The sequence below is a fragment of the Cyanistes caeruleus genome, chromosome Z (genome assembly GCF_971803275.1).
Source record: "Cyanistes caeruleus chromosome Z, bCyaCae1.hap1.1, whole genome shotgun sequence".
Lineage (NCBI taxonomy): Eukaryota > Metazoa > Chordata > Aves > Passeriformes > Paridae > Cyanistes > Cyanistes caeruleus.
The window spans coordinates 70394829-70410135 of NC_141732.1; the positions used below are offsets into that span (position 1 = coordinate 70394829).

The following is a 15307-nucleotide window of genomic DNA, read 5'->3' on the forward strand; positions in this document are numbered from 1 at the left end:
CCATGGGCAGGGACACCTTCAACCAGACCAGGTTGCTCAAAGCCCCATCCACTGTAGCACTGAACACTGCCAGCATGGGGCATCCACAGCTTCTCTGGTCAACCTATGCCAGTGCCTCACCACCCTCACAGTAAAGAATTCATTCCTAATACCGAACCTAAACCTACCCTCCTTCAGTTTGAAGCTGTTGCCACTTGTCCTATCATGACATACTTATGTAAAAATTCCCTCTCTGGTTTTCTTGTGTGGCCCCTTTAGATACTGAAAAGCAGCTCTAAGATCTCCTGGGAGCCTTCTTTTCTCCAGGCTGAACACTACAGTCTCAGCCTTTTCTCACAGCAGAAGTACTCCATCTCTCTTGATGCCTTAAGTTGTAGCTTTCATATCTCCCAGATTCTGTACTGCATGAGGATATAACTCTGAACTTCATACAAAGTATTAGCAAGATCTCCTCACAGTTTAGTTAGACAAAACAATCCTTTTCCAGCCCGAGAACCAAGGACACTGTTTCAGCTTCAGACCCCAAAAAGGATAAACAACGGTGAATTGAGGAGAGCAGTCTGGGAGGATGGGACTTCAGAACCTGAAGCTGTAACTGGACAATTGACTCCAATAAGCAAACGGACCAAACTTATAAAAGTGTGAAAATGTGTGATCCAGTGTCCATCTTGGGTGTAGCCACAGCCAGGCTCTTGTACTGCCCAAGGTACAAAGGTATCCTTTGAAGGCCTTTTTAATAAATACCTACTTTATTCCTTTAACATTGTCTAGCCTCTGTTCTAGGTAGCTTCTCAAGGCATCCCTCTGATCACCTTCATGGCCCTCCTTTGTGCTGGCTCCAGCAGGTCCCTGTCCCTCCTGTGCAGGGACCCCAGCTCTGGATGCTCCAGCTGGGTCTCAGCAGAGCAGAGCAGAGAGGCAGAATCCCCTCCCTCCCCTGCTGCCCACGGGGCTTTGGATGCAGCCCAGGACATGTTTGGCTCTCTGGGCTGACCCAGGTGCAGCATCAACACCTGGCCTTGTTAAAGTTCATGAGGTTCCCATGGGCCCACTATCAAATGCAATAAAGGTTCATAAGCATTTTTAAAAATAAGCACCAACAGTCCAGTTATATCTTGTTGTATTATAATTATCAGATACTATTGATCAATCCAGACTTTGAAGCAATAATTAGTAATGAAAATATAATTCAAGTCCTTATGAAAGCTCATTTTGGTACAGAAGATTTTTGTTTTAGTTACAACAAAGACAGAGTATCATCGAAACTTTGGTCACGTGAGTTGAAAATAACCATCATGATGATCAAATCCAACTATTAACCCAGTACTGCCAAATTCATCACTAAAACATGTCTCACATCTACACATCTCTTAAATGCCTCCAGGTGAAGACATTTTCCTAATATGTAAAGTTCCCTGGGTGCAACTTGAGGCCATTTCCTCTTTTCTCATTGTGATATGCTTTACCTAAGCCTCCTCTTTTCCAGGCTAAATACCACCAGCTCCCTCATGACTCAACCTATGACTGGTTCTCTAAACCCTTCACAAGTTTCAGTGTTCTTCCTTGGACAAGAGAAGACAGGACCCTAAAATGACATGTTGCTAGAAAACAAACATAATTTCTGACTTTCACATGCAGCACTGTCTCCAACATGCCTATGATTATCTAGGAAAACAGGATTACACACACTGTTATACTGTGTAACAAAAATGTCATGATTCTGCCTGTGTAAAATAATTATTCAGCCTGTTTTAGTTCAACACCAGTTAGACATTCCTTGCATACACACTAAGGTCCACAGAAGATAATCCTAAGGGCATGAACTACTGGAGAATTTTACCAATGTATCGCACTTAGGAAAATATTTATAAATCTGCATATTGAAATAAAACTAGAGAAACATCAACAAAAGCAGTGTGTGGCTGCAGCAGATCCTTGGTGTTAAACATGGTTTAACATGTTTAGTTCTAATATAACATGCTAGTTCTGAGCTGCAGGTGCTGCTGCCGCGATGCCGGCAGAGATGGCCTGATGGCGATGTGCATCGCCGCGATGGCACAGGCTGCGCTGGCTCAGGATAACCCTTCCCGCCTGTGCAGCAGCAGGGCAGACAGCCTGCACGGGGTACAGAGCTGGGAATCAGTGAAACTGGACTCTGTGCTGTCAGAGACACTGACAGAGGTCAGTCACAGGACAGCTGGAGAGCCCTGAGGCAACCAGAGAAAAACAGTCTGGAGGCTGGGATACAGGATCCAATCTCTTTCTGCACCATCGTGTTCAGGTGGGGCTGTTAATCATTATTTCATCTGTATTCTCAGTCTGCATTCATTATTTTATCTGAGATTTACTGATAACTCCAAACTTAGAAAAATATGTTCTTTTTCTCTGATCACCACCATGAAAACTTATCTGTATTTCTGAAATGGAGCTGACATAGACAGTGTCTTTGCTTACTAACACTCATCTTCAACACAATGAGACTCTTATGCTCATCTTCACTTTTGTTTCTCTTACTTTCTCTCTCCATTCTTTCAACTCCCTTTCTAACCCCTCACTGTCCTTTACCTCATTTCATTGAAGATGAGATAATTTCTATATTATTTTTGGATCCAAACTACTTTGATTTCATCTTTCTTTGACTTTAAACTTGAAAACATTTCTACTGTGAACAGACAGAAAGCATTCCAGTGGAACATTATCAAAATCTCCTCAGAAGAGAAAAACCTCTTCCTCTGTAACTCTTCATCCACCCAGTTCCAAGTCATCCAACCACACAGACCAAACACAGGAAGTTAAACTGAAGTTATAACCTACTTGAAACCAAACCAAGCTATGTCAGAGCAGTTGGACATGGAAATCTGTATTTGCAGACCACTCAGGGAAGACACACTGTTTTATATCATCCATTCACAGTGCCTAAAAGGTTCTTAAATTCTTTGTGTTTAAACTCTTGATGCCAAGGAGAGTATGGATAGCAAACAGTATAGAAGTGTGGTGCAGATTATTAGCATAATAATCTATAATAATATTAGCATAAAACGAGTCTACATCTAATGGAACTAAATTAAATTTTCAGAACTCAAAATAAATTTGATTTTTCTTTTACCTGAAGTAACCTCTTAACGCAATCAGGATGGCTGTTCTTTGCTGCAAGATGTAAAGCACTGTGCCCTAAATGAATAAAAGCAAAGAAAATGAATTATTCGATCATGTCAAAGCACAGGAATAAAATCATCCATGACAAAATCTTGAATTATCTGTCTTGTTCCTGTCATGACACATAAAAAGTAAGGGTAGAGAAAATAAAGTAAAAACCTACATCAAGCAGAATGTCCTTACTACCTGTTGTTCAGGCAAGTAACAGAATAATCTTGAAGTCCTAATTCATATAAAGGAGTGACAGAAACCTCATGTCAGAATACACCTTGGCAGAAGTAAGTGTAAGATTGTACATTATGTCTTGTTCCATAGAAAACAATTCTCCACTACTCACAGTCTCCCTTGCACACAGATGTCTGTCATGATTCCTGATATTGGCAATGAAAACATAAAACAGTATCAAGAGCAAAACCTGGCAAATTCACTACCTACAGCTATACTAAACTTGTGTCAGCCATGAAATGCACATGGAAGACCTACAGGCCTACTTTAGTTTGCACCTCACAGATTCCCTATTACCTATCAAACACATGTCTAGATTGGTTTGCATTTCAAATAATTCATTTAGCCCCTCTGAATTCATAGTTAGCTATGCAATGCCACGATCTACTGACTATGGATTTATGATGAAACAGTGAAGTCTCTCCTCCAGCTTCATCTTACAGAGCATCGGAAAAATTGAAGATGACAAGACAGTAAATGAAGAAATTATGCATGCAACTAAGAAAAGAAGGACTCAGGATGTAGTACTCAATAAAGACAAAAACACTCGTGACAGGAAACTCTCATTGCAAATTATGTGATTTTTACATAGAGATGTCACTAAAGAGCACTGGGCTGACACTTTCAGGTAGAAGTAGGCAGGCAACCTCTTACAGTCCAAGCAACCCATAAATCATCAGGCCAGGTGAAGCATGAATTTGGACTTACAGTCTGCATCAGGTACATATATTCCCTTATCATTATGTAAAATACAAATGCTTCTTCCAGTATCAGAGACACTTCCTTATAGAGGCAAATCATTCCCACATATGACAGATTACCTCAGGCTGAAATGAGTGGCAAAACAGAACCCATGAGCCCAGCAATTACAGATCATTCCTGGAGAGCCAGAATGCTGACAAGTCATCCAGGTGGCTCAGTTAGCCAGAGAAAATGCTGGGCACAGATTCTGCAGACATGTCAACTGAAATCTATTAAGGAGAGTTTGGCAGTTTCAAATTCAGCTCCCATCATTCTCCTAGTGAAGCAGTAATTAAGCACAGGACTTTTGAGAACTGAAACATCATATTTAATAGCTCTCAGCTCTGTTTTGGCCTGTATCAGCTGTTTTCACTTGTCATAATCCTGAGGAAATGTCTTACTGCATCTCCTGTAAAGTTAATGGGATTAATAGCTTGGATAAACATGAAAGCCAAACTGAAGATCTTGAGGCAACCTGTAGTAATAAGAAGAGGTGGGGGTAAGAAATTTTTTTTTTGGGGGGGGGGTTGGGGTTGGGTTTTTTTTGTCTTTTGGTTTTTTGTTTTGTTTTGTTTTGTTTTTCACTTAAAAATAGCAATCTTAAAAAACTGAGCAACTATTTTACATCTAGAGGCCACTACAAATGCTGAAACGTATAGTATTAGGACAAAAGCTTTAAGGACTTTAAATTCTGAATTCTCTGTGCAGGAAAGCAAGTATGCCCAAACCTGCAAGTGTTACAACTGCTTTTCCTACAGGGTGTGTGGGGGGAAAGCAAAATTGTCAAATCTGTATTTTCACTCTGCACATCAATACCTATATAAACAAATTGAGTGTATCATATTACTAGTATAGGTTCAGAGAGGCATACCTGCACCATCTTGGGCGGTCACATCTGCACCATGTGTTACCATGATCCTGAGGCACTCTACATGTCCTTTTGTGGCTGCCAGGTGAAAACTGGAAGAGAACATTTATAAATCTATTATTATTATTATTATTATTATTATTATTATTATTATTATTATTATTATTATTGTTGTTGTTGTTGTTGTTGTTGTTGTTGTTGTTGTTGTTATATCATTTCTCTCTCATTCACTAACTGCATACTGTCAAGTTCTTTCCTCTCTGTCGTTAGATCTTTTGGCATCCTTCCACTGCCTCCCAGGAAGATAACAGTTCTGGAAGTGAGATGGCACATCAAAAAGACTTTGTAGTCATACTTTCACAATGCAGCTCAAATAACGTGTGCATTTTGGGACCCTCATTAGAAGAAAGATGTTGATGTGCTGGAACATGTCCAGAGAAGGGTAACAAGGCCTGCCAAGATTTAGAGAACAAGAACTTGAGGAGCAGCTGAGGGAGCTGGGGCTGTTTAGTCTGGAGCAAAGGAGGCTCAGGGGGGACCTTGTCACTCTCTACAACTCCCTGACAGGAGGGTGTAGCTAGGTGGGGGTCAGTCTCTTCTCCCAGGGAACTCAGGATAGGGTGAGAGGAAATGGTCTCAAGCTGCACCAGAAGAGGCTTAGATTGGACATGAGGAAAATATCCTTCACTGAAAGTGCTGCCAAGCCCTGGAAAAAGCTGCCCAGGGAGCTGGTGGTGTTACCAGCCCTGGAAGGCTCTTGGATGTATTTAAGAGACAGGCAGATGTGCCACTGGTGGGGGAACACTGTTTAGTGGCGGACATGGGTTAATGGTTGGAATCAATGATCTTAGAGGTATTTTCCAACCTGAGCATGACATGACAACCCCCATGACTCTATGATTTTACACAGGCTGCTGTCCCATCAACTCATATCATATACCTTACGTACATCTAGTCCCACACAATTTCTTGATTTATGTCCCTAGTGAGGTAAAATATTCCCAAAGAATGCTTGGGCTTGGAGAATTAATAAAGAAAACAATCACAATAACTGACTTTGTAGTAGACATTTCAGTCATAATAGTCAGATTTAGTTAGATTTAGTTAGATTTTCCCCTTTCAGTGGACAACATTTAGTTCCTCTAAAACATGATTCTGCATTTCCCTAAACTACATCAAGTTATACTTCTGCACTGTCATTTATAAAGCTCTTCTGTCCTTTGTGTCTGGGCTGGGGAAAACACTTTACTGTGTGTATCACCTGGAGAAATCAAAGCCACTTGTGAGACTATGCCAGAGATGTATTTTTTCCACTTCTGGTTTTGCTGCTCACCCCAAGCACTTGCTTGTTTAAACAGTGTGAAACTGCAGACATTACCAACCACACCATGGCAGGATGCACTTTCAAGCATCAATTACCTAAGATGTAATTACAGAACAAACCAAAGAAATTATACTGAATTTAAGCCTTTTTACAGCTGAAATTTTATGTTTGACATCCTCAGGCTGGGCACATCAAAATTCATAGGAGTGCTACAGAGATGCTGCTGACTTCATTTTGCCCTGAAGCAAAAATGAAGGAAAAGTTTCTGAAAACAGAGAAGTGTTTATCCTCCTGATGCATAGCGTGTCAATGTCGTCAAGTCTTAAGATACGGGCCAACATCCTGCTACCATGTGAGTCCTACCAACATTAGCCTGATGTGCACAGAGCAGTTTTTCAGTGGGAGTAATGTAAAACAAAAATTCAAGACAAAACACTTCTAATTACTATTTCTTTATGTGTGGAAAGCTAGGACCATCATCAAACATGCACCAAACTGAAATAGCCAGTATTCCTGGGATGTTTTCTAGTATCTTCTGACGGCAATAATAATTTTTAACATTATGTACCCCTGTGTAAAAGGAATTTTCCCCTGGAATGTAAAAGAAACATGATAAATCATGGAGCCACATGGCTCTCCACTTAGGAGTTTATACTTCGAACAACTGCTTCCTTTAAGTGTTAAAGCTAACACTGAAAGCTCAGCCTGCTAACCAGGGAAACTCAGAACAACAGGCAGGAATGAAATGGGTATTTCAGACACAGAGTCTGTCAACTGCAACACCATGTTTCTCTAAGCCATAGACTTCTTTGCAGCCTTCTTGAAAACTCGGCAGAGAAACAAACCTACAGACAACATCTGACTAAGAGAGGAGAATTAATCAAAACAGGAGAGGTTCTGGAACAGTGCTATCACGTACAGCAACCACCTCACTTCCTAAGGGGAGTCCTTCCTTCTACACCAGCTGCTACTAACTGCAAATTAAAAAAAACTACAGACAGGCAGCACTTAAGCCTTGAACCTTTCTCTGCAAATAAAAAAGCATTCTGTGTGTTCATCCTGCAAATTCTGCTGCCATAAACAAACTGAAGAGTTAACACTTCCAAGAGCACAAGCAGCACTCCTGCTGTCTGTTCTCCAGTCATTCAAAATCAAAACTTCGTGTACTTGGTGACCAATGCAAAATTGTATAAACATTCTTTGGAAGAAGTGGTTTCTCAGGCTCTGGGAAAATGACTGGGGGAGGGACACAAGAGGAGCCTGACAAATTCCAACACCTCTAATTTAGCCAGCACAACATACCAGCAAAATACCAAAACATGTTCAGATACATTTGTGTAAACACAAAATATAATCAAATTCACTTATGTATTAGGAAGATTGTGAAGCACACACTCAGCTAACTTACATTTGACAATATTCATAGTAATAATAAATACCTGAATAATAATAACTTGGCTAAATCTGGGGCACTGAGGTTTTATGGACAGACTTTGTAGGACAGTGCCAAATGCAACATGAACACGCAAGTGCTAAAGAAGTTTTATTTAGGTAAAATCTGACTGCAAAGAAGTATCAGAGAAAATTAAAAATAACTCTTTTCAGGCTATGCTCCTATGAACACATGAATCCCACCAACAAAAACAATTCCCATGGCAGTTCTCAACAAGTCATTACACATGCAGATGTTTTATTTCACTAAGAATGGCTTGCTGTGTGTCTCCTCTCTGCATCCTTGTTCTAGTACTATCTCTCACACAAACCTGTACTGAGAAATTTCTTCTTAATAGTCTCAAAGCAAATGGAGGGGAACAGGGATAGGGTTACTTAACTGCTTAGTAAATACAAGTCCTGATCTATAGAGAGAACAGCTCCAGAATGGAATGAATCTATTACAGTCATATTTAAGCTAAACTATTTAGAGTGTTAGACAATCCCTCCCCCTTAAGAACCAATTCTGATTTTAAAGGTAATAGCCCCTACTTTGGTTTGGGGTTTTTTGTGTTTGGTTTTTTGGTTTGTTTTTTTTTGTTACAAAACCCAAACAAACTAAACAGCCATCCCAAAACAAACAAAGAAAAACCCCAAACCCAAACACTTGACTAGTAGATACTGAGGACTCCCATATACCAAGGCAGACTCTTGAAACAAAGAAGACTGCAGACATTCATTTCAGTACAGAATAATTCTTTACAAGCTACATAATTTCCTAAAATATTTGAGGCAAAAACTGCAGGTTTCCAAACACTGGAGTTCTCTCCATCTGGATGCCTTAAAGAGCGGTGCATTTTACTTGCATCTTCTATGAATAAACTTTCCTTGATATGAAAGCAAACAACTTTTCCTCCCATTTCCTGGTTGTGCAATGACTTAGGTAAACAAAAACAAACATGTAAGACTTGATTTGGACCAAGGGCTACATTGAGGGTTGGATTCTCAGTCCCATTACAACATAGCTCATTTTCTCTTCACAATAGATAAGCCTGTTATTGCCACTTAGAGCCACATTCTTGATAGCCCAGCCTGAACTGATTTGAGATAGATTTCTTTTATTGCTGTAAAACATTTCTGTTCTTCCTGAGGAGAGGGGTGGCCTCTTTTTATTGCATCCAGACGTTTCTGTGAGCAGAGGAGCAGCTACCATTCCCAGCAGGTCAAGAGCCACCTCTGCAGCAGGTGAAAGATCGGTAGGTTGACACTGCTATTTCCTATTGGAAATGTACAGGTCTCATAACTACTCAGTACTTAACAAGAAAAGGCGAAAAATTATGTTCATTGTGAGGAATGCAAAGCCCAGTTGGGGTAAACATACTGTAAGAGTAAGAGTGAACTAATTTAATGAGGTTCAGGTTCAACTGGAGAACAATTACAAGGCTATCACAACAAAATCTTGTCAGGACCCCAAATCTCCTGACCTGAAATATTACTCAGATAAAAACCCCACATTTAGTGACACAAAAGTGACAGACACTTTTTATGATGTTTTCTGCCTCAACAGAGGGCACAGCTGTATATGACATCCCTGAACTACTCTGAAGCAGGAGATTTTTTACAGATATGAGACGTCAACGGGTGAAGCACTTACATCTCTCCTAAACAAGCCTATGCCTTATTCAGGGCAAATGGCCTTTTCCACACTTTGGTCACAATATTAAACCAGCAAGGGAATGAAGACTTCCTTAACCAGCATTTGAAAGACAAAGCACAAGAGTCCAGACAGAGCCAGTCTTTGCCAAAAGACCAAGAACGAGTGTTTTCAGAAATTATTTAAATGTCAGTCAAACTAAAAAGGACTGTAATTTTTACTACTCAGCTCACATAAACTTTCTTTACGAATCATTACACCATATGTAGAAGAACAGAAATAATCCACATCTAGGGGTTAGACTTGTAAAACTGTAGCTGATGGCAATTGCTAAGGTGGTATTAGCAGTAAGACATGGCTCTGCTATAGTGAGGTTCTCTGCTTAACCATTTGCAGAGCTACTTCCTGCAAATCCTCTTACTGAATGGTATTTTGACAGCTGGCTTAAAACAACTGGGTGGTCCATATATCTAGGGGAAGTGCCACAAAAGTAAAGAGGAACATGATAAAATCAGAAAAAAAATAAATATCAAGTCTTAATTTAAGACACTAAACTTCTAACAAGGAAATTTTCATTTGTGTAAAGAAAAATGGGGGGGAGAAAAAGCAGAATTACACCCCATCAGAGGGTTCAATCTCTGTCTGGACCTTGCTCTTGTCTGGAAGAAGGTCATGCTCCAGATTTTTTTCTGGGCAGAATTAACATTCTCTGTAATACAGATTTTCTCCAGGGTCTGAAAGTAGTTCAACACACTACTTACCAAAATCCAAAGCAAATAAAGAATACGGCTGAATTATGGATGCTAAGTGAATATTGTATTTGCTATTTCCTATTATGACAAACATGGAACCCAGTCAAACTTATATGCAAGCGTATCATACTATTGTTCTCTGTAATTTCAATCTGAGTGCTCTGAAAATATTTTAAGTGCAAGAATGTTTGAAAAACACTATGAACTCATATATACTCATTGTCAAGGTTTATTTTGAGTAAAAACATCCCTCCCCAAGGCAGATCATTCTTCTTCATTTTCTAATGGATGTCAACCCTTTGTTGACTTTTTAAAAAGTCTAACTTGCCTTCCAACTATATGATGATTTACAGTTTCCTCACCAACCAATACCTTCAGACAAACAAACAAGAATGATAAAGATACAGAGCTGCCTAGAGACCCTGTTTTGCTGATTAAATAAAAGAAAAAAAAACCCTAGAAATAGAAGACATTTAAGCTTTGCTACTACCAGGTCAGACAGGCAAGCAATTCACCAGATATGTCAGCCACAAAGTGACTCACTGATAACCTGGCTGACTTTCTGAACTAACATAAACTAATGTTTATATATTTTAGAAGCAGCACCTAGCTTACAATGCTATCCCTCAAGGCCTCAACTCCTCCTTCAATAATAACAGCTAAAATAAACACAGTAGATGACATTTGGCTTTTGGTGGCTTTCTACCACAGGCTGAGTGGCAGAAGCACCGAAGTTCCCGAGACCTGGCCTGAAGGAGAAAGGGCCATGAGTTACCACTAAAGCAGCACATTCTGTGCATGAGGAAGTCCAGTGTGATCTCCTCTCACATGCAGCACCCTGATCAGTCACTGTAGAAGAATACAATTCACTGATCTGTGAAGGGCTTGAGATTTTATCAGCATTAAAGCAATTTTAAAAGTAAGCCCTTTTTGACACATCCCAAACCCAATAATAGAAAAATTACCACCCTCAGATTAAATGATTGGGAAAGCCCCAGAACAGTCCTGAAACTGGTGCTGCCTTCCTCTGTAAGCCCTCTCTGGCTTCTGCTTCCTCCATGCAACAGCACAGGCAGGTAGGTAAGTGTGGCTGGTGAGCTGGCACAGGAAACAAGACCATTTGAAAACAAAGGCTGCCTTCCACTGCTTCATCACACAGCACAGATGCAATCTGTCTGTGAAAAATAAGGAGCAGCATGTAGAACTTCACCTTAGACCTAAAATTAAACCATGAAGGTTTTGCTATGAAAGTCAAAAGGATCTTCATCTTTTCCTGACTGCATCACCAAGATACTGTCACTCATTTGAGTATGAGTACAAAATCACTCATATTTTGTAGGGAGAGCCATACTGATGTTTGGCAGATCAGACTGTCTTAAAAATCTAACATCTACAGGTAATCATTATCAATACTTACCAGTTATTTGGGGTTTTTTTATTATTTTCTTTAAACAAATAAAAATTATAGCTTCACACTGCACCCATTTTACGTATTCCCAAGAGCAACTGTAAAAAATGTGGCTTTTCAATAATGGTGGCATTCCATATCATCATCCTGTCACTTGCATACATGTAACCAAAAGAGTTTAAAAATTATCTTAGGAGAAAGAGAGGAAATACATTTTGTTTTCAAATCAGACCTGGCACCAGTACAAGCTGGGAAAATTAACATTCAATCAGTGAGTTTCTGCAAACAACTTCTAGAGTACAGTGCAAGTTTTTAAGACATTGACAGAGGCAGGTATGGATTTACCAGGAGCTGTGTGAGATTATTTTCCCGTCTCTCCCCTTTAGCACCAATCACAGTAAAGTGAAGTGCTGCACACAGCCTGTGTCCTTCTATTTTAATATGAGATGGCATCTGCCAATACACACAGAACCCTCTGATAAAAATCCTGCATGCCCCTTCTGTGTTAGTATGCATTCTGGGACAGCTTTCAAAAAAACAATAAAACCAAAAATCCCACCACTGAAACCAAAACAAATGCAGTTTCCATATAAAATTTCCAGCTTTGCATCATAGCATGAAAAGTCTTGTTTCAGTAATACACGCTTTGAACTACAGGGCATTAATAAAAGGCAAGCCTCTTTAATGGCTGTTTTCTTACAGAAAAGAAGCAATTGCCTTATGCAACACAGGAGCTGGCAAGCTACAGACTCCTGATTTTAGCCTTCAAACTCAGCAAAATATCCACCCAGCTGCTCTTCAGAGAGATTTCTGGGATCCCCAGCAGCTTTATACTTTTCATTCTCAGGTTGTGCTCCAGCAGTTCCATTTTCACATACAGTTTTCTTTGGCAAACTCTATTACCGCATTAACACAAACTCCCACTTCAAGTCTGAAATGCATGGACTTTCCTTCCATGTACCATTAACTGTAAACACAAGTGCTCACAATTTAGATTTATCACATAAAGTTTCTTGCACAGCGTCTATTTTAAAATTCCTCAGGAACTAATGTCAGCGAAATGCAACAGAGATTCTGCAAGCAGAAGCTTCAGGGCATTGCTAGGTGTTGACAGAAAGTCTGAAATTTAGACATACTTTTTTTTATTATTTTTGGAGTTCTAGGATAGAAAAATTGACAAATGACAAAGTTTCAAAAAGCTTAAAGACCCCAGAAATCTGTGCAGTATGGCCTGAGCCTCCAAAGCCCGAGCACAAGGAAGGCAGATAAGTAGGGAAGATTACTTTAAGGGAAGTAGGGAAGATAGTTTCTTTATGACCACATCCCATGTATAATGTCCAAACAGCTGCTCAGTTACATTCTCAATATACATGCCCTCTCTGGCACATCATCTTTATAGCACAGGGTGAAATCCCTGAGGATGTGCCCAGCTAGCCATCTTTAACCCTTTCAAGGCCCAACAGAGTTCAAAGTTAAAATTAAGCCCAAAAATGAGAGCAATGACTACATCCTCCAACACAACTCACTTGGTATTGCTGCCTGTGGGTCAGCAATTGCTAATAATCACCTTAGTATATGGAAAGTCATGAACATTAGAGCAATGTAATCCTGAACCATGTTGGCATAACAAGAGGCCAGGAAAAGGCTTAAAAGCGTGAGAGCAATTTAGTGAAGGTTAATCTAAACCAAATATTTTTGTAACATGAAAATGCAGCAAGACTTAAGAACTGCATCTAGTGTTCCAAGACTTGATGAGCAGAAATATCCTTATGAACCTGAGGGATATTGACAACGGATAGCTCAGGATATGTTATCCTTGCTGTTTCTGTATCTTTTATGCTCATAATACTTTCCATCTCTTCAGATTTAAAGCACCTGTTTGGATTTACTTTTTTTTTTTTTTATTATTATTAAGCTGTACAAAGTGAACTTCCCTTACTTCATGGGATAATTGCAAACCAATTTACTTACAGTAATTAATCTACCTGTAACACTTTCTTCAAAGACCACTGGTTACTATGACCACTTAATATTTTTTTTTAATAAACTCTTTGGATTATTATGGCAATATATGTTTTATTCTGTATTTCAGAATAACTGTCCACCTCAAGATTCTGCATTTTGGAAGAGAACTCGGGGCTGGACCACAGACATGTGCAACTTCAGAGCTTTTCTAAATTTTTCAGTAACTTTCCAGCTACTTTTCAGCAGTTTCCTAACACAGAATGCATCTGTAAAGAAGGCAGCAGAAAACAGAGTGAAACACATCCAGTAAATAAGCAACCACCAGCACAGTCTATTGCCTGAGACCTCAGTTTGAAGTTTAAAAAAGCCCTAAGTAAATTGAACATTTGCACATTGCTCTGTTTTGGCTGTCTGCTCCCCTTCCTAGATTAGAGTACATTTTTAAGCCAGTAACAACCAGTGGGTATAATTAAAATCTACACATACAGCTCATTTGGTTGCATAAGTCTTTGAAAAACATGTAAAACAACTGCAGCCCATTATGTAGATATAAATCTGAAAAACAACTGCAGCATTAACCCTGTCCCCTCCAGCCTTGAAGACGTTGAATCTGGCCCAACCCATGAGAAACATGCTTCCCTCATGCCAGCTCAGATGGGACAAGTGCAGGGAGTAGCCACAGCATTCCCCATGGGAAAGTGGGGCGCTGGGTTTTGCCTCCACATGAGCCAAACTGCAGCTGTTTCAACCCAGGCATACAAAAACTCCCAATCATCCAGGCTGTGCTCTGATCCAAGCAACTGACAAACTTGTTGAAAGCTGGCCAGGTCTGGCAAGATCTGGGTATTTGGCAACTCTGCAAATGGAGCTGAGTTAACAGAGAATTCCAGCTGCTGCCTGATGCTGCATTACAGGTTTGGCTGATAGTGCCTGTGGCAGGAGGCTCACAGGCTCAGCTCACAGGCTACCCAAACATGAGTACAGGGGGCCTTCAGAAGAGCATTTGCTTCCCTCTGAGAGGACAGCCCCAATAAAAGACAATGAAATACAGAAGTTCTTAAGAATAGCCATCAGCTGTGTGGAAATGCAAATACAGAACAGAAGACAGAAACTGGCTCCTACAAGAAATTCCAGACTGATTGTTTTGCCTTTGAACTTTAGATATCATCTGCATGAAGCCCTATGCATGAAAGATGCAAAACCCATTGGGAGGCTTCTCAATGCTTAAAGAACTTTATATGGAATAGGGAGTTCATTCTTTAAATACATGGAATTTGTTTAATTTATAACATAGGAAATCACTAAAGAGATAAAGTAAAAAGTTTAGCATCTTTGTAACTGAAATACAACTAAAGATGATTCATTTCTGTCTCTTCAGAAGATGGCCCCTTCTCTCTTTTTATTTTTTTTATTTTTTTTTTAAATGACAGGAAGATATAAAAATGCTCAAATGTCTTATAAAAATTGCTTTAAAAATGTGTATAATAGAGCCTGGATGCTACTGATTTCAAATCCTGTTGAAAATGTAGGCAAGAACTAGTGAGGCATTAAAACCACCAGAAATGGTCTACACAGTTTCAGTCAAGAGCCAGGAACAAACCACTGTCATGAATTCTGCTGCACAGATCTCATTTGAAAGCCTGCATGATTGCCAATATGGGGATGTTTGTAGGCAGTGTGGACTTTTTCATGTATCGCCAAATTATAAAATCAAAGTTAAGTATTACTCCTCTCTTACGGAGATAAAAGCATTCCCTCTCACCATACATTAACAATCAGCTCA

The 15307-nt window shown here is 39.7% G+C and overlaps 1 protein-coding gene across 6 annotated transcripts in view; it reads right to left on the minus strand.

Moving 5' to 3' along the window:
• RAI14 (retinoic acid induced 14) overlaps positions 1 to 15307 on the minus strand; it is an 88615-nt gene that overhangs the window by 15642 nt on the left and 57666 nt on the right. For all 6 annotated transcript variants that reach the window (XM_086867667.1, XM_086867671.1, XM_086867668.1 and 3 more), the window contains 2 exons: positions 4994 to 5082; positions 3107 to 3171 (listed from right to left, as the gene is read on the minus strand). In XM_086867667.1, coding sequence (XP_086723793.1) covers positions 3107 to 3171; positions 4994 to 5082 — 154 coding nt within the window. The remainder of the gene's footprint in view (positions 1 to 3106; positions 3172 to 4993; positions 5083 to 15307) is intronic.